Source organism: Pleurodeles waltl, chromosome 9, assembly GCF_031143425.1.
Source record: "Pleurodeles waltl isolate 20211129_DDA chromosome 9, aPleWal1.hap1.20221129, whole genome shotgun sequence".
Classification (NCBI taxonomy): Eukaryota; Metazoa; Chordata; class Amphibia; order Caudata; family Salamandridae; genus Pleurodeles; species Pleurodeles waltl.
The window spans coordinates 210,743,481-210,763,978 of record NC_090448.1 but is presented as its reverse complement, the minus strand read 5'-3'; the positions used below and the strand labels follow the sequence as shown (position 1 = coordinate 210,763,978).

The window sequence follows — 20,498 nt, the reverse complement described above, 5'->3', positions numbered from 1 at the left end:
GCAAGCCATTTGGAGTTTGTTCATTTGAGATGAGTGATGAACAACCACTTATAAATTACAGCAGAATTGCAAATGATAGAAATACCTACATCAGTTGTTCCGAACATTTTGACTTCTGTGAACCCCCACTTTATCATTGCTGGAACCCAGGGACCCCCAATGAATCATTATCGGAATCTGGGGACCCCCCACTGAGTCATTACTGAAAGCTGGGGACCTAATCTGTTAATATTATTTCATTTTTGAATCAGTAGTGGACCCTCTGAGAAGGCTTTGCGGACCCCCAGGGGTCCCTGGATTACAGGTTGGGAACCAATGACCTACATCATAGTACCATGTAAAAAAGTGAAATATACATAGAGTGGATGGGTTTGCAATTGTGTATTGAAAATGATAGCTAGTTCTAAACATTCTCACTTTAGTGAGTTCAACAAAAAATAACCTTGTTCTGAGAATTTCTGGAGGTTCCTAGATTTAAAGGATAATTAATAACACTATGGGTGCTACTACTGCTAATGATGAGAATATCCGTATACTACTGCCGCCATTACTTATTTATGTAGTGTATACTGTAGGAACACAATTCGCACTGCTGTGTGGACAGCTCTACCATCTTGCCCTTTGTCATAGTTTTGCTGTCCTGTTGTTTTCCCTAAGAGGACTCAGCAAAGTGTTGGTTAGTGAGAGTGCTTAAATGCTGATGTTGCTCAAACCATCAGTGCACAAGTCTCTGCTGATCGAAGAGTGGACCCATAGTGCATTATCTTCCATAGTGGAGCACGGCCACTTCCCCCTTACCAAGAGGAAGACAACATGAGATGAGTGGTGGCTGGTCACACTGCAGTGGCCCATTCTTTTTCACTTGTCCTCAAGAGAGAGAGAGAGACGCAAACACTATCATGGAAATTCTCTTCACCTACAATAAATGAGCTTATTCTTTTTTCCTGCATATATGTAATTGGTTGTGGGCCATTTGGCATTTCTGTAGTGTGCTTCTTCATATATGTTACATGCTTGTGTCCATATGATATCATTATGCAAGTTTATCTAGCCTCTAAGGGCTGATTTGGTAAAACCATATTTACATCTTGCTGGAATGTGCATCTGCTAGCGAACATAAAACTAACCAGAACTAACAATCTAGCCCAATCTATCCTTAGATCTTTCAAACTACAGAAAGATCTGATGATAGATTTGCCAACATAGCCAGCTCTGGTTAGTACACTTGGCATATAAGCCTCCTGAAATCCATATTTTGAGCCCTTCGCTGTCTTACCCTTATGTCCTGTGTGGGAACTGCCTGTATACAGAAGAGTTCTTGCTCATGAAATTAGGCCTGTTGCAGTGGGAGTATGCCTCTACTTGACCGCCTGCTGCCTGCAACCTGCAACCACTCCTATAGTATGAAAGGCATGCCACACACTGGATAGCTACACAGTAATTGATTCCCAATAGTGGCCTTCGGGGGGGGAGGCACGGTTCCATGTCAATATCTACCTACAGTACAAGCTCAAAGAAAGTTCTGACCAGGACACCATTTGTTGCTGTTCTTTCCATATAATGGGACCAGGTCTGCGTCATCTGAAGAGTGCTGCTGCTTTGCCTTGCAGAGAAGATTAAATTGGTGTCGCCAAGTAAAGTATAGGGGCAGCCTGAACCTGCTAGTCAGACCAGTGCCTAGCTATATCGATGTCCATGAATGGCTGCTTCATGAATTAAATCTGCTCTGAAGACAGGCGTCTGTAGAATGTTGGTTGTGACCCCCCCACAAAGGCATCTCCTTCAAACGAGGGACCTGGATGTGCTTAATCATCAAATCACACATACTAATATGACTGCACAGTTGTGGTGGTGAGCCTTCACTGCGGCTTAGGCCCATCAGACTTGGAGAGCACCAATCCCTCAGTTGCAGTCATAAGCAACTGGAAGAGTTTTTCCCTTCCACCCTAAATGTCAGAAACAGTTCAAACCATCTCTCTGTGGCACACGATATTGGGATTTTTATGGTTAAAAATTATTTTGTGATTCCAATCCTAACTATCAGTGTTCCCAGTTGCCAGTGGATGCCCCTGTTCCCTTTTGTGTCGATGCCACCAGACAAACTGATCACGGGTGTTTGAGAGTTACAGGCCTTTAAATGCTGGTATCCCTGGAAAATCTAGATAACATTCTCAATTCCAGTTATCCTCTTTTCGAAAGCTTAGTGCTAGAGACCTGTGGGATCTATAAATGGGCCTCCATTTCAACTCTGACCAGTCCCTCCCTGCCACTAACGACCTTATATATCCCTGAAGACCCGTATTAACTGAACACTTGAATTTTGGCCTAGGGGCCAGTTTCTTATTTTAACTGGAGTGATTTTGGTAAGGCTCTGGTACATGTATAGTGTCAAATATATCTTGGAATCCATAATGTATATTAGCACCTTTTTAGGATTGCTCTTGGTGATCTAACCTGAGTGCTCACAATACAGTCAGTAACTAACACTGATTTATGGTTTCATGTTTGGAGAAATAAACACAACGTTAGCTAGTGCAAGGCAATTTCCATATGCATAAATAGTACTCATGGAGTACTCCTGGGAATCTGCAGCAGCTGCAACTTCCAGGGGTACTCTCAGAATTATTTGTGCGTTCGATGAAAGTCAAAAATCTACTCGCAATCAAGGTGTGTTTGTAAGGAAATTTGTGATGTGGCTGCTTTGACCTACACCATTGTTACCTGTACATGTGTTTTGCCTTTCTACCACAGATACGGGTCATATTCCCCACGATGAAACATAATAATTGTGTGCAATATTGCATGTAAATCCTTTATCTTAAAATGCGCACCTTACCGAATATTCCCACATTCCACGAAAGCTGCAGCTAAGTTTGTATTTATCATTTCATACGTCCTAGAAAGTTTATGGTGATTATGCAATGAATAAATGCTCTGTTGTACAAACTTGAGTGATTTTGCAGGAAAGTGACAGCTATCACATTTTACAAGATGTCAAATACATTATTTAAATACAGAGAGTTAAACTCGTTATTTTGTTCACGTCTGACTTTGTGGTTGCTGTTTGTGTGTACAGGTAGTCCTTACACTGCAAAGGTCACTGGTGAGGGGCGGGTAAAGGAAAGCATCACTCGCAAAAGAAGGGCCCCTTCTGTGGCAACAGTGGGAGGCATTTGTGATCTTAATTTGAAGATTCCAGGTAATAATATTTTTATCATAATAAACGTAATGCTTTATATATTGTTGACCAACTGTTCCCAAATAATTGTTTTTGTCAGTGTTCCAATACTAACTATTACATTATATTTTATTTGCTGAGTATGGGGCACATTTGTAAGTGATGTGATTGAACTTTTTTTCAAATGTTTTGCTTTTTCAAACAGTATTATGTTTGAATGGTTAACTCAAAGCCTCATTGGTTTTGTAACATTTTGGGCCTCATTACGACCCTGGCGGTCTTTAGACTGTCAGGGTCATGGTGGTGGTCTGACCACCGCCAGAGCGGTGGTCCGACCGCTTTAGCGGCAGTCTGACTGCCACATTACGACCGTGGTGGTTGCGCCACGGTCAGACAGCCAGCACCACTAGTTCACCTCCACAGGAGGGACTGGTGGTGCTGGTGGTTCTAATCCTCCATGGCAGCGCTGCAAGCAGCACCACCTTGTGGATTACGACCCCCTTCTCCGCCTGCTTTTACATGGCAGTAGAACAGCCATGTAAAGGCTGGCGGAGACAGGGTACAGGGGGCACTCGAGGGGCCCCTGCACTGCCCATGCACTTGACTTGGGCAATGCAGGGGCCCATGGCCAGCCCTATCGCGCTGTTCAATGTCTGGTGCACCCTACACACTGCAATATTGCCGCCAGCTCAATTACCCAGGGCTAATGTTAGCTTTTCCCTAGTTGAGGTATGGCAAGGAGTTAAGGCCCGATAGTGAGTTTGGCAGAAGGGAACACCCGTTTACCAGACTCCCAATGGAGCAGCATAATTGAGCCGGCGGCAATGCTGCCCCACACAGGGGTCACAAACACCCCTGTAATTTGCACTGTCTGCTCAGCAGACAGTGTGCATTGCAAGGGTGCAGGGTGGGGGACCCTGCACTGCCCCTACCATGGGCATTGAGAGTGCAGGGACCCCCCTGTGGCCCCCTGCACCTGTTCTCCACCACCCTTTTTTTCATGTTGGTTAAAGGCTTGTGGAGAACAAGGTTGTAATCAGCAGAGAGGCGCTGACTTCAGCGCTGCCCTGCTTGATTCCAGCCTGCACCGCTGTCAGCCCGTCGGGAACTCCGATCCGAGCGGAGATGGTGGTAGGATGGCGGGGCTGCCCGCCAACCTTGTAATGTGACGGTCAGACCGCCACAACCACGTACTCGTACTCGACCGCCACACTCGTAATTAGGCCCGTTGTTTTGTTCCAAAAAGATTCTTAGGGATGGAAGAGCGCCTCGAATGGAGATGGCGTCCAGGTCATCAGAACATACACCTGACATCTTCAGGGATGAAAACGCACAAGAGGAATTGGCACACCATCCGACCGTTTTGATCGCAGACTCCGATTCGGATCAAGATTTCGATGTCAACTGCCAATCCATCCCACCGGCGCAGTACGTGAGTACATCAGCCCCTTCCCATCACCCAAAGACAATGAAAAAGACTTCTGCACTAGTCTCGGGTTCTCCACTGCTTGTCAGCTATGGTCGGACCCGAAAAATACAGTTGGATGACCAACCCTCGGATCGGCACCGAAACAAAAGGCCATAGTGCATTCAGCACCGAGCAAACAGCTTCCCATACCTGTTTTGGTACCGAGCCAAAAATCAGAGACTTCTACCTCGGAGCCGAAAAAAGTAACAATGTTTTCGGAGCCGACATTCTTGGACCGACTCAAGCATTCTGTATCCAATCTTTCAGAGCTGAAAGCTGTTGGTGGTAAATATGCTCCAGTTACTGAGGAGTCTTCAGAAATAAAGCTCATATTGGAGGTAATGGATGCTAAACAGCGAAAGACCCATATACATAAGGACACGGGAAGGAACATAGCCTCTCCTCCTCCAACAATAAAAAGAAAATTGACCTTCAAGAAACTTTAGAAGCTGGGCCTCCACCTGCAAACATTTTTAAACAAAAGGAGTAACCAAAGGCACCACAGCAGTCTTCACCACCCCATTCTCCTTTACTTTCTGCTTCTCCACCACCTGATACTCCACCATCACCACCCTCACCTACACAATTTTCTCCACAATCCCCTGTTTCACAATATAAGGATGATTTATACGACACTCAACAGGATATAGATCCATGGGACATATATGACACTGTCCCATTGTTCCCAGTGATCCTGATTTATATCCTGCAAGGCCATCTCCCCCTGAAAATGCCACTGCTTTCAATCAGGTTATAGCTAGAGTAGCTACATATCATGATGTACAACTACATATAGATCCCATTGAGGATGATTTTTTATTTGATACCTTAACCCCTACTCATAGAATATCAGTGTCTCTCTATCCTCACAGGCTTGCTTAAACATGCAGAGGACATTTTTAAAGAACTGGTAAAATCCAGAATCATTACACCCAGGGTGGATAAAAAGTATAAACCTGCACCCTTGGATACGGTTTTTATTAGAACACAACTACCGCCTGACTATAGTGGTCAGTGCCGCAAGAAAGAGTGCCAATAGCCAATCTACAGGAGAAGCGCCTCCTACATACAAGGGAAGTAGCAAATTCTATGCAGCGGGTAAAAGAGTAGCAACTCATGCTGCTAACCATTGGAGGATTGCAAACTCTCAAGCACTTTTAGCAAGATATGATGAGGCTCACATGGACCAAATAGAAGACTTGTTCAGTACCTTCCACCAGAACATCAAAAAAGGGCACAACAAATAGTAACAGAAAGGCAGGCTATTTCCAATAACCAAATCAGTTCCGCGATAGATGCAGCAGATACAGTGGCAAAGAGTATCAACACCAGGTTCATCATTAGAAGCCATGCATGGTTAAGGGCTTCAGGTTTTAAGCCAGAAATACAACAGGCAGTATTTAATATACCCTTTAATAAACAACATTTATTTGGGCCAGAGGTTGATACCACAATAGAGAAGCTGAAAAAGGACTCTGAAACAGCTAAAGTTGTGGGTGTGTTACACACTACCCCTACTCAGAGAACTTTTCGTAAGGGCAAAGTTTAGGGGTGGTTTCAAATCATCAACCACAGAACCATCCACATCCCAACAAAAATAAGAGCCACACTTCTACAACAGAGGCTCCTTTAGAGGCTCTTACAGAGGAAATAATTATAGAAGAAAAGGTAGATCATCCACGCCAAAAGGTTCTTCAAGCCCAACCAAAGAGTGACTTCTTACACATCCCCACAGAGCATACATCTCCTGTGGGAGGAAGACTGGAAATGTTTTACCCACAATGGCAGAACATTACTGCAAATCAATGGGTTCTAATAATTATCCATCATAGTTATTGCCTAGAACTCATCTCTACTCCACCAAACATTCCCCCCTCATTCACACAAACTTACTCTGGAACATCTCAATTTATTAAAACAGGAGATACAATCACTACTACTCAAAGGTGCCATAGAGATGATACCTATATCCCAAGAAGGGTCTGGAGTGTATTCACTATACTTCCTCATACCAAAGAAAGATGGTACTCCCAGACCAATCTTAGATCTCACACCCCTCAAACAATACATTCCTTCAGAACACTATCACATGGTCACTCTACAAGACATCATTCCCCTACTGCAGAAACAAGATTACATGACAGCATGAGATCTAAAAGATGCTTATTTCTACATTCCCATGTATCCAGCACATCGAAAATATCTAAGATTCGTCATAGTGGGAAAGCACTACCAATTCAAAGTAATACTTCTCGCAGTAACAACAGCACCAAGTTATTCACCAAGTGCCTAGCGGTAGTCGCAGCATTCCTCAGAAGACAACACATACGTGGCTTTCCGTATCTGGACGACTGGATCATAAAAATCTGTACAATTCAAATCTGTCAACAGCATACAAAGTATACAGTGGACACTCTACACAACCTAGGATTCACAATCAATTATCAAAAATCTCACCCGCAGCCAGCACAGATACAACTGTATCTAGGTCAATTCTGAACACACAGTCAGGAATAGCATACCCAAACCCAGTGAGGATTCAAGCATTTCACAATCTCATATCTCAACTACAATACAGCCACACTTATACAGTAAAGTTGGTCCTGAAACTATTAGTAATTATTGCCACATGCATAGCAATAGTACCCACTGCACTCCTGCAGATGAGACCACTACAACAGTGTCTTTCTCAACAATGGTCTCAGGCACTGGGTCACGTTCAGGATCTAGTGTTGTTGGACCGCCAGACTTATCACTCTCTGCAATGTTGGAATCACTCCAACCTATTAAAGGGGAGGCCCTTTAAGAACCTTGTGCCACAGACCATATTCACAACAGACGCATCAATGGCAGGTTGGGGAGACCATCTCAACAACCTCACTATACAAGGGCAATGGGACTCAATCCAACAAACTTATCACATAAACTATTTGGAATTACTAGAAGTGTTCCTAGCACTCAAAGCTTTTCAGACCCAAATCACACACAAGACAGTGTTAATAAGGACAGACAACATGACCACTATGTATTATCTGCAAAAACGTGGGGGAAGGACACTCATCTCAATTGTCCCTTTTAGCTCAGACAACTTGGAAATGGGCAATTCACAGTCACTTTCAACTACTAGCAGAATATATTCCAGGAATATACAATCAACCATTGGACCTCTTAAGCAGGACGCAGCAACAAGTACTCGAATGGGAAATTCACCCACAGGTGATTCAACACTACTTCCAAATGTTGGTCACCCCTGACATAGACCTCTTCCCCACAAGCGAAGACGCAAAGTGCCCATACTTTGCATCCAGGTACCCACACCTTCAGTCCAAGGGCAGTGCTCTGTGGATCAAGTGGTCAGGGATATTTACGCATTTCTACCTCTCCCACTAATTCCATTTCTGATCAACAAGATCCATCACACCTCCCTCACTATGATATTCATAGATCCCACGTGGGCACGTCAACACTGGTACACAACAATGTTGGATCTGTCTATAGTACCACATCACACACTACCAAACAGACCAGACCTGTTGACTCAAAACAAAGGTCAAATCGGGCATCCCAATCCCACTATACTCAACCTGCCGATTTGGCTCCTGAAGTCATCGAATTTGGCTACTTACAGCTTCCATCTGACTGTATGGATATTCTAAAGCAAGCACGCAAACCTACAACTAGACAGTGTTATGCAGCTAAATAGAAACGTTGTTTGTATTATCGTCCGCCCAAAAACATTAACCCACTTAAAGCTTCAGTACAGGATATTGTCTGTTATTTGCTACACTTACAAAAAGCAAATCTTGGATACTCCTCTATTAAAATTCATTTAACAACAATAGCTGCTTTCCTCCAAAACAGACAGCATACTTCTCTGTTTAGGATTCCTGTTATAAAGGCCTTTATGGAAGGTCTTAAAAAGATTTTCACCTAGAGCTCCACCAGCTCCTGCTTGGAATCTTAACATTGTACTCACAAGACTTATGGGCCCATCATTTGAACCCATGCATTCTTGCCCTCTTCAGTTTTTATCATGGAAGGTTGCCTTCTAAGTAGCAATCACTTCTTTAAGAAGAGTTAGTGAAATTCAAGCATTCACTTTAGAAGCATCTTTCTTTCAAATTCACAAGAACAAAATAGTCCGTAGGACAAACCCAAAATTCCTACCAAAAGTAGTTTCACCGTTTCATATCAGTCAGTCAGTGGAATTGCCAGTCTTCTTTCCACAGCCAGATTCAGTTTCTGAAAGAGATCTTCATACCCTTAATCTTAAAAGAGCTCTCATATGCTATGTAGATAGAACAAAAAAATGTAAGAAAGTCTAAACAACTCTTTGTGGCTTTTCAACAACCTCACAAGGGTAATCCTATTTCAAATCAACGATTAGCCAGGTGGATAGTAAAGTGTATTCAAACTTGATGTCTTAAAGCTAAAGGACAGTTACTAGTACCTTCTAAAGCGCATTCCACTTGAAAGAAAGGAGCTTCAATGGCATTCTTATGAAATATACCAATGGCAGATATATGTAAAGCAGCTACATGGTCTACACCACACACTTTTACTAAACACTACTGTGTGGATGTGTTATCTCGCCAACAAGCAAACATTGGATGAGCAGGGCTTAAAACACTATTTCAAACTACTCCAACTCTTACAGGCTAGCCACTGCTTATTTTGGGAGGGCACTGCTTTACAGTCTATGCAAAGCATGTGTATCTGCAGCTACACATGCCATCAAACAGAAAATGCTACTTACCCAGTAGACATCTGTTTGTGGCATGTGATGCTGCAGATTCACATGCACCCTCCCTCTTCCCCAGAAGCCTGTGGCCATTGTAGTATTTTATTTGTGAATATGTATGTACTTTGCATGGACATCTTCTCTCTTCACTATATATATATATATATATATATATGTACTTATAGATTTCTAGACTCTTTGTTTCACCCTCCTGCGGGAAAACGATCTAACAAAGGACTCGATGCCCACGTGCACTATAACCAAGAGGAGGAGTCACTCGATCTCGTGACTCGAAAGCTTCTTCGAAGAAAAACAACTTGTAACACTCAGAGCCCAACACTAGATGGTGGACTTATGCAAAGCATGTGAATCTGCAGCACCACATGCCACGAACAGATGTATACTGGGTAAGTAACATTTTCCATATATATATATATATATATATATATATATATATATATATATGTGTATATATATATATATGTGTATATATATATATATATATACACACACATATATATATATATAATTACTACATTAATCAGTATTCTTATTTTCTACATTTTATTTCAATTACCACAGACACAATCCCCAATAAATCCCAGACCCTGAATTTGAAATCAAAGAACTGACTCTCACTCAGACACACATTATGGTTTGTGGGCCCAAAAGTACCAAAATATACCCCATCTGTATAAGTGGTAAAATCATTCTGAGAGTGAACCAGTTTTCCTATCTGGGTATTACATTTAATGAATCCTGCTCATGGGCCCTGTGTGTTGCAAATAGGGTCACCTGTTACTCTTGCGCAGTTGGGACCATCTTCTCTTTGGCCACTTCCTTTGAAGGGGGGAAGCCTATTATCTCTATTCTCGAAATTTATAGGAGGAAGTGCCTCCTCTCCCTAGTTTACAGATCTGGGGTTTGAAGCTGTAGGGACACAGTAAGGGCCCAAGTGTAAGAGAACAGGGTTTGTTGCCGGTTGCTTGGTATTCCCCCCATCTACTCCTCATTTTATAGTTCACCGGGAGCTTGCCCTTGAATATGTTGAGGATCATATTGGCCTCTCTCCTCTGTTATTATTGTGTTCTTTGTGGCTTAATGAAGAGGCTGAGTTAAATCGCCGTATCATTTCTGACTGTCTCTTGTGTCACCATGTTTCTAGTATTCCGTGGATCAAGTATACTAAAGAGACCACTTTGGTCCTAGGGTGCCCTTGGATGTTTGAGAATCCCTCATTAATCACCAAAAAGGATAAAGGGTGGCTGAAGATTTGTTTTTTGGCATGCAGGAAAGAACGCCTAGAATCAAAGGAGATAATGAAACCCACTGTTAGGGATTTTTGACTTGTTCAAACATAGGGGGTCATAGCACCCTACTTGGTGATTGTTAACAACCCCTGGGAACGGGTGCTCCTAGCCCGGTTTTATTCTGGCCCAACCAAATGGATATTGTGTTTCCCACATGGTCAATTTGCTCCACCTGATATTTTATTATGCCCCTGTGATAGTGTTTCCCCCCCCAGTCGTTGATGCATTTTTTATTTTTTGTAATTGTTATTCCTCTCTGACCAGACAGTACCTGATCCCACTGCTATGACACCAACAGATTAGGAGATGCAGAGTTGAGCTGACTTTTTGGCATTAACTCGAGGGGCATTTGGAATGTAAGGCAGCTGGCTTCTTTTTAAAATGCGCTGTACAGTTGAGGAAGTATATGCTATTTTGGTTATGTGGTATAAAGATGCGGTTTTGCTGAGTCTATTGCTGTTCTTTGTGGTGGATATTGGTCCTTGACAGTCTGTTAATCCCGCTGATTAATTCTTGGTCTTATCTCTTTTTAACTTTCTTATGTTTTCTAGTAACTTTTTATGGCATATTTTATACATGTTTCTTCTTTTTTACAATGTATTCTTCACTTTTATTTGTAATTTTTGTATTCATTTTCTGATTTACTGTGTATTGTATGATGTGTTCTTTTATGATCCATTCATGTGATCGAATAAAGATATTGAACTGGACTGAACTATGAAAAATTTCAACAAATAACATATGCATTAAAAAAATTAATATATGAAATAACATTAAATAATAGATAATAAAACTACCCACCATAACCTCTATTAAACCAGACAACCTGAATGTAAACCATAGAACATAAAAATATAATAAAGAATTAAACAAAAACAGTTAACAGATGTAATAGCATTAACAAATTAACATCAAATTAACATGTAAGTATTAACATCCTCTAACCACTCAAAATCCTAAAAAATCAAAAACTCGCCAATCTCCCTCTGTCAGGTTACTGCCAGTGCGATCCCCTTCCCGCGGGCCCCATTAAGAGTTTCCCGCTGGGTCAAGGGGCGGAAACAGGGTCTCCGCCCGCTGGATCAGCGGGAAATGGCCTGCAACATTAATGCTGATGGCAATGCTGTAGTGTGTAGGGTGCACCAGCACCCGTCGCTGCAGACAGTGAAAATCACAACGGGGCTGGCCAGGGGGCCCTGTGAATGGGCAGTGCAGGGCCCCCCCGGGGTACCCTGCACCCGGTCTCCGCCAGACTTTACATTGCGGGGCTACCACCATGTAATTGCCAGTAGAGAAGTGACTCGTAATCCCCAGGGCAGCGCTGCTTGCAGCGCTGCCCTGGCGGATTAGGACGGCCAGCTCTGCCAGACTGATGAAAAGTTGTGATCTGGTGGTCTGACTGTGGTGCGACCACCATGGTCGTAATGTGGCTGCCGGACTGCTACATTGGCGGTGGTCCGACCGCCCCTTGCGACCCTGGCAGTCTCAAGATTGCCACAGTCATAATGATGCCCTTACTCTCCAACCAACTCACCAATTATAATTCATGAGACTTTTGCACACCACACCACCCAATGATCCCTTAATTGACCTAAAACTACAGGCACATTTTTGGAAGTCACGACCCTTGGCTATTGACACAAACACAAACCTCAGAGCTGGATCAAACTACAGATGGTGCAAAAACAACTGGATAATTAACTTTTAATGCTTACCTACCGGTGTTTTGCATGTAGTGAAGGTGTGTTCTTGCGCTGAATTAATTAAAGGTGCAGCCCTTTATAAAACTATGAAATGAATTATCAAAGTGAATTTGCTTTAGTTAACCTAACTCTACTGAAAATTCAGCACAGTCGACCCTCTTGCACGGGAGACATGTTCTTATTCAAAATTCATTGAGGAAAGAAAAGTTGCTTATTGTCCAAACTTAATGAACGTTTGTCATTATAGAACGCTAAAATGTTACTCATTTTAACTTACATCTGGTAAATAATATCCTTTTTATAATTTCCCTTTTCTTACTTCAGGAAATTATTAATCTCGGGTAGATCGTGTTGCAAAATTGTGCAAGTTCATTTTTAGTTTTCTCACAGATTTCTAGGTTGCATGTTCATGATTTTCGGGAGCTTATTGCAGAGGGTCAAGAATTCCTGCTTCAAGTGGATAGTTTACGAACCTTCATTTTTATAGCGCAATGTTCTGCATCTCTTAAAGACCCCTGATGGATTGTATTAGTTTTGTTTTTATTTAATGTTCGCCGGATACGCTGTATGAAGAGCACTGAAGACTGACGTTTCCACAGGAAGCAGTGTGACTTATCTACAGCCCCTGCCACTAAATATTTTTTGGCTTCTGCAAGGAAGAATGTACTTCATGGTCAGTCAATTAAAACTCTACTGAGAATGCCAGCAATGATACCATTTGTGATAGTGTCTTTTGGGAAGTAAACATCTGCCCACTGGGTGTAGAATGGAGGGCATCCAGTCATTCACATTGAACACTAAACCTATCGCAAGTTCGGAAGTACGTTTTTTCACTTCCCGCTTTCATACCACTGATTAGCATCACTGTATCCCTTTGACAATCCTTCAAGCCAAGTGAACATAGATCTAGTTTTGTATGAGGTTAACATATTTAAACTGCTTCTTTTTAGCTTTCCATTACGAAAATCAGTTTTTTTTGTTCCTGAAACATTCTTGCCCAAGATCAAGCCCTCTTTGTCTCCTCAGTCTGAACCTTGTGATATTCATTAGGCATCCAGTTTATTTCAAATTCTCTTGGAATACTCTCTATTAGACAATTCTGCTGTGCACCATAATTTAGAAGCGAGGCCCATGTTTGGGTTGAAGGCAGGAGCTGAAATAAGCATTTACATTCTCAGCTCATTTTCACATCCTGCAGTTCTTTGAGTAGCAGAAAGAAGTGATTTCCTTATAATTTATTGTAATATATGTATATGTATATATATATATATATATATATATCTCAAACAGATTCTTGTAACAACAAGAAAGGTCAGGACACTTCCAGTGAAATTAAAGATTTTACTGTCATACAGATACTTCCTCCCAGCGCGTTTCAGCCGTAGCCTTGTTCACAGATGGAGGAACTCAGCACATTGGCATACAAATACCCCAAACCAACAAAATTAAAGACAGACAAATGCAACACATATAGCAATTTGCTTTACAAGCGCAGTGGCCATATTGGGCTAGTCAATGGTACATAGGATACCTTCCACAATTTAACATTACTCTTTATCTTAATGTTACTCTGCCTATGTAGCAAACATATTGACTGAATTCATTAGTTGTTGTTATCATAAATTATTACAAATTATATTTCATGGTATCCTTATGTCCTCTTGTATTTAATATGTACCGTACGAGTGCTCAAATCATATCCACTGCATTACATTGAATATATACATGTGCTCATAACCCCATACTAAAAAGTCAGAAAAACCCTGTGCACAAAACCAATACTAATGATATCAATAAATGTACATTGTTCTATACTTAAACAATAATTCAAATTAAATAGTCCACACTTATTACCCAACTTTTACCCAGAAGTAACTATCCAAGATGACTACTCATCTCCTCACTGGAGTTTAAACCTCCAGGTGAGAGAGTCATCAACCTAATGATATATTTGGACTCCAGAATGCGCAAGGCTTTTTGTCTGTCACCACCCCGCATATTGCTCTTAACATGATCGCACACCAAATACCTGAGTAATTTCTCATTCCCTTGATGTACCTCATGAAAGTGTCTCGCTACCGGATAATTGCAATCATTATTCCGAATGGCTCTTATATGTTCAAGGATTCTATTTTTGGCCTTGTGAATCGTACTGCCCACATATAGCCTGTCACATGGGCATCTCAAACAGTACACACAAAATTCATTATTACAATTGTAATGTCCTGTAATCCGATTTTTGTTCTGCCCATCACCCTAAATGACATCCGTGCAGTTAACACTGTATCTACAGGCTTTGCAGCGCTGGCAACAGTAGAATCCCTTAATAGGATCACCAGTCTGTATCGTGATACCAGAACTCATTACCATATTGTGGCTCAAATCATCACGTATAGATCTCCCTTTGCGAAATGTAACGGAAGGCAGATCCTGCACAACGCTCCTCAAATGAGTCTGTTTGCAGGATGTGCCAGCTTTTCCTCAAAATTTGCCTTAACTGAAAGGCTTGATTTGAATAAGTAGTAATGAATCCTGCTTGTCATCCTTCATTGTATTTGTGGGATACAAAAGATCTGATCTAGTTTTAAGATCCACCTTTTCAACTGCTGTCCTGATCCTCCTGTCACTGTAACCTCTTTCTGAAAGTCTTTGGCACATTATACTACATTCCTGTTGGTAACTTTCTTTAGTGCTACAAATTCTTTTGCACGTAGCAACTCGCCATACGGAATGCTCCTGATAAGGTTAGAAGGGTGAGCGCTACTTTCATTTAACAAGCTGTTCCCAGCTGTTGCTTTTCTGTATAATTTGGTTGCCACCCGGTCCTTATCAATACTCACTTCAACATCCAAGAATTGAATTGCAGTCTTGCTGTACTGTGCACTTAACTGTATATTGAACTCATTTGTATTCAATAACGTTACAAATTCCATAGCTGACTTCTCATCTCCTCTCCATATTACAAAGATGTCATCAATATAACGACACCACAGTACCACTTTGTCCTCAAAGTCTTTTATATCTTGGGATACTTGCTCCTCCCACCAGCCCATAAATAAATTTGCGTAGCTGGGAGCGAAGCAAGTACCCATTGCTGTCCCTTGTAGTTGTTTATATATTACATTGTCAAACTGAAAAAAAGTTGTTTCAGAGACAGTACCAGACCATGTCACAGATCATCTCTGTGTGCCTCAAATATGAAATAGACCAGGCCCTCATATAATGCCTAACAGCCTTAAGACCCAAATCATGTTGGATACACGTATACAAGCTAGTGACATCCATGGTTAACAATAGGAAATCCTTTTCCCAATGTAAACCATCCATCAATTTCAAAAACTGTGTAGTATCCTTAACATACGAGGGCAGACACTCTACAAATGGTCGTAAAAAATAATCAATATATCTAGATGTATTTTCCAGTAATGAGGCCATCTAAGACACAGTGGGTCTACCAGGGGGATTGAGGCTGTCCTTGTGGAGCTTTGGTAATAAGTACAGGACTGGTGTTTTGGGATGATCACATTTGAGGAAATAATATTCCTCCCATTCAAGCAAACCTGTCTCCCTCCATTCTGTCAGCATATTATGGTATTTCACAGTGGACCTCTTTAAATCAGATTGTTCAGCTTTGACATAACATTTTGCTACACTCAATTGTCTAACTCCTTCCTTCAAGTAGTGAGTCTTATCCAAGACTACTACATTACCACCCTTATCTGATTCACGTATTACAATATTAGAGTCCTTGGATAGTGTATCCAATGCTATACGTTGACTAGGAGACAGATTATCATATTTCTTACCTGATGAACAAAACCTAATTTTCTTCAACTGACCAATTACATCCCTCTCAAACACCTCAATGGCATCATTTTGTATAGCTGGTAAAAAAGTACATTTAGGTTTGAACGGGCTGGGACATGTAACATCTACCTCTAAGCCTAAGACTAATGGGATCATCATGTGCCTGTGTGTTACCATCCAAAATGGATAATGTATGTAACATGTCAATATCAGAAATCAGTAGTCTACTTGTTTGGGCCCTTTCCACTGTCGCTGGATGTGTTGTCACCTTGGTTTGAAACAATTTCTTCAGTTTGAGCTTTCTCACAAACTGGAAAAGATCAATTCTAGTCCGTACATAATCTAAGCATCTAGTCGGACAAAAAGATAAACCCAAAGCCAATAGGCTATTTTCTTCAGCCGTCAGGTGTCTCTTAGACAAATTGTCTACAGTTCTTATGTGACTGTTCGTGCCCTTGTTGTCATTCTTCCTGGCATAGACCCTTCTTTTTCGTCTTTGTGTTTTCTCTGCGCGGTTCCTCTTCCTCTGCGTCTCGAGCCACTGCCTCTGCCGCATGATTGAAACTAATCTTTCTTTTGGTCTGTCCTCCCCTGATTGAGTAGCCGAAATTGTTTTTAAAAATTGTCTCTGTCGGTACTTTTGTCAGACCCCACAATCTTTCTAGAGTGAGAGGCAGCTGTTGTGTCTGATAAGTTGCTGTCCGAAACATCACTCTCCTCCGATTCATGTACGTTGGCTCCAGTAGCACCTTTCCCAACGTCGGATACTGGTTCCCTGTACTCCTCAGAATACATATAGTCAATATATATATATATATATATATATATATATATATATATATATATATATATATATATATATATATATATATATAATTCATTCATATATTCTCAAATATCTCACAGTCTTAAAGCTTCTTATATTTGATGGTATGGTACAGGATTATAGGCATTAAAGAGAGAGCTTAGAAGGGTGAGCAAGCAGGTATATGTATCTAATGTTATTTGACATATGTCACAGCAATATGCTGTTAGTGCCACAATGGGTTTCAACAACATCACTTCCCCAAACAAATAACATATCAGGTAAGTTGTCTCACGTCACTTCTTTACTGTTTCTGCTGTTTCCTGAATCTGTAATTGCCCTATACTGTCTTTCTTTCTCTCCTTTTCTCCTGTCCTCTCCTTATAGTTTCTTGGTTCCAACTTGCTGTTTCTCGGGAGAGCCTCTCCCTCTTCACTAAGAGCACTGCATTGTCTGTTAAGCGGAAGAAAAGTCATCTGACTCCCATGAGCCAGTCTACCCACCATGTGCTTATAGAGCCACCAACTTGTGACCAGACGGAACCTTTACAAACTACATTGTACATCCGGGGTCAAGAAAAAGCTGAGCCATTGAGTGCAGGGTCTGTAGGGACGCCGGGTGCGTTATTGCACTGAGCATGTGAAGTCTGAGGTTGGCAAAATGTGCTACTTTGAAATATCCAGCATGCTTTGAATGTATTTTTTTTTTAGAATTGAGATGAGCAATGTGGCAGAGTTTTTCCCTTCAACTTGCCATATTAAAAAAATGAAATATGAAAAATTGAAGATGGAGGGACCAAACTCTACATAGATTAGAAAGACTGTTTTCAATTATTTCCACTAAATTTTAAAACTTTGAAATACGGGCTGTTTGGTTGCATGATCTTAAATTTGTGACATTATCTGATACAACTTGTCTTGTTTTAGTTTTGTATGAGACTTTAATACTGGTACAGAGTTGAGATATTGTACTGTACTTCCACATGTACTTACTCTGACAATCTCTTAGTGCTGCACTTCTTCTGGTGAATACAGCCTTAATGCCATTCAAGGTTAATGTCTTGACTTTGGGACTTTGGTCAAATAAGATGAAGTAGAATGCATTTTAACGTCAATGATGGGTAGAAAAAAGAGTTGGAGTTTTGTCTGTTAAGTGAGTGATTATATGGTTGGTTTGTGAGAAAGTGGAGTAATCTACCAACTGATGGATTGAACGTACTTGATTTGCATTTTTGTGTAGTCTCAAGTGTTTGCATTCTGTTATATTGCAGTATAAACTGTGGGTAGATTTGCACAACTAGCTGCGTTCCTGTTTATAGTAAATTCCTAAGAGGAAAAGGGCAAATCCTGTACTATACTAAAACAGATAATGCACATTTAAAGAGAATCAGTGTACACTATAGAGTAAATATGCACCATAATATAAAAACGTATTTGTTTTCTTGATGTACAGCACAATTAAATGTTTTGGCACATTTATAGTTAACCTATCTCTCTTTGACATTTACAACTGATTAGCAGAAATGTGTATTACACATCATGGAATTAACCAGATTAGCAGGTTTAATTTCATTAATAGAAGTGGACCCCCAGTGATCACTTTTTATCTTGGTGACTGAAAAGTCAATAATTTAATAAAGGGAAGGTTAATATGGAGGCAGCTCCTGTAAAACTGAATTTACATTGTACTTAGGTTCTAACATCCTGTTTGAACGTTTTGTGTCTTGGTTGTGCATGCGCTTTGATGAGCCTTTCTGTCATTCTAATGATTCCTTCTGCTCTCGGTCTCATACCTTTAACCTGGCAGTGGTAGGATATTTCTTATGCATGGTCTTTCACACTCAGTAAAGCATATTTCTGCCACATCTCTTCACATCATGTAATGTACTGCATTGACAATAATGGCTTTTATGCCATGCTCCCTTCCCATTATTTTTGTGTGTCATCACCTTGACCCTCATGTGAAGGAATTATTTAAATCAATTGTAATCTAGCATTATGGCACTATATAAAGCTTTTAAATTGTGCGTTCTTTTATATAGAGCCAATGTCTTTTTTCATGGCTATGTAAGCCTGCTGCCCAGTAGTTTTGGATATAGCTGCTGGATGCCGTTTGTCTAGTAGTCAGAGTACCATAAGCTTCTGCTTGGCATGTAGATGATTATATTTTGGTTCATTAAGTTGATTAAACCATCAAGAAACTCTTCTTCTTCTACCCTTTCAGAAATTGATAGCCGTGACATGGCAGCCAAAGTAACAAGTCCCTCCGGAAAGGTCAATGATGCAGAAATCCTTGACCTTGGCAAAAACACATACTGTGTTCGATTTGTACCTCAGGAAATGGGAGTTCATACTGTGGATGTGAAGTACAGAGGGCAGCATGTTCCAGGCAGTCCCTTCCAGTTCACTGTTGGGCCTCTTGGAGAAGGCGGTGCTAACAAAGTGAGAGCCGGTGGTCCAGGACTGGAGCGAGGAGAAGCCGGAGTTCCAGGTGAGTATTTATAGACTTGGAAAATGTACTGTCCTTTCCGAAAGTGTAGCTCTTACTTGGGCGATCATCTAGAAGGCAACAATTAAACAGCCATTGTAAATCGACAGATATCACATTTCGCCACACTCCTGTCTCATTGAGATGGCTGAAAATTGGTTTGCATAGGCGGAGCTGTGTCCCATTCGCCTAGGGATTCTGGTTTCACTACATCCCCTTTTAAGATGGACCTTTTGACTCTGTTTCTTCCTGTCTATGGCTGCCATGGGACCATGGTGGTCCCAAGCAAGAAACATGAAATAAATGTCCTTGACGCACTGCAAGAAATCCGCTGGGCATCAAGGACAATGTTGTTTTTCTGAAGAAAATTCTAGATTTGTGGGGTCTGTCCCATAAAACCCAATAAATGACAGTCAACCCGTAATGCTGAATGATTGACTGTTTGCCATTCACACTTCGCAGCCTTACTATCACATGTGCCACCATTTTATTTGAAGTGTTTATTGCTAGTTCCCCGACAATGTGCATAATAACCATTTTTCCATTGAACTAGTCTGATCTTTACTTGATGGACCGGTCTTAGCATTCTCTCAGGCAAGACGTTTTGGGCTCCATTTAAGAGGAGCTTTTGAAAGCTCTTCTTCAGCAGTTCCCTTCAGAGTATTACATCTTTGGGCCTAAACGACCACCTGTTTGTAAGCTAAGGGCTCATTGTTGCAGCAGTATGTCTGCTCACAGATTGAAAGGGCTACAGAGGTTCAACAGGCTGTGTCGGCTCTGGTGGCTTCAGTATTATGATTGTACAGACATTAATTCAAGCTGGCAACCTAGACTGCTGGAGATGTGACTAAATAGATAGTTGATAACCATAAAAGTCTCTAAGAAAAAGCAACATTGTTATGTTGGCCCAAAACAGTATGTTCTTGCATATGCTGTTTGTGAGTGGTGAGGGTGTCTATATTTTGTAGTTTTGATGACATGCTCACATCCTGCTGATGT

The 20,498-nt window shown here is 41.2% G+C and overlaps 1 protein-coding gene across 4 annotated transcripts in view; it reads left to right on the top strand.

Moving 5' to 3' along the window:
* Positions 1-20,498, top strand: part of FLNB (filamin B) — a 455,875-nt gene that overhangs the window by 391,948 nt on the left and 43,429 nt on the right. For all 4 annotated transcript variants that reach the window (XM_069206567.1, XM_069206566.1, XM_069206565.1 and 1 more), the window contains 2 exons: positions 3,077-3,199; positions 19,236-19,502. In XM_069206567.1, coding sequence (XP_069062668.1) covers positions 3,077-3,199; positions 19,236-19,502 — 390 coding nt within the window. The remainder of the gene's footprint in view (positions 1-3,076; positions 3,200-19,235; positions 19,503-20,498) is intronic.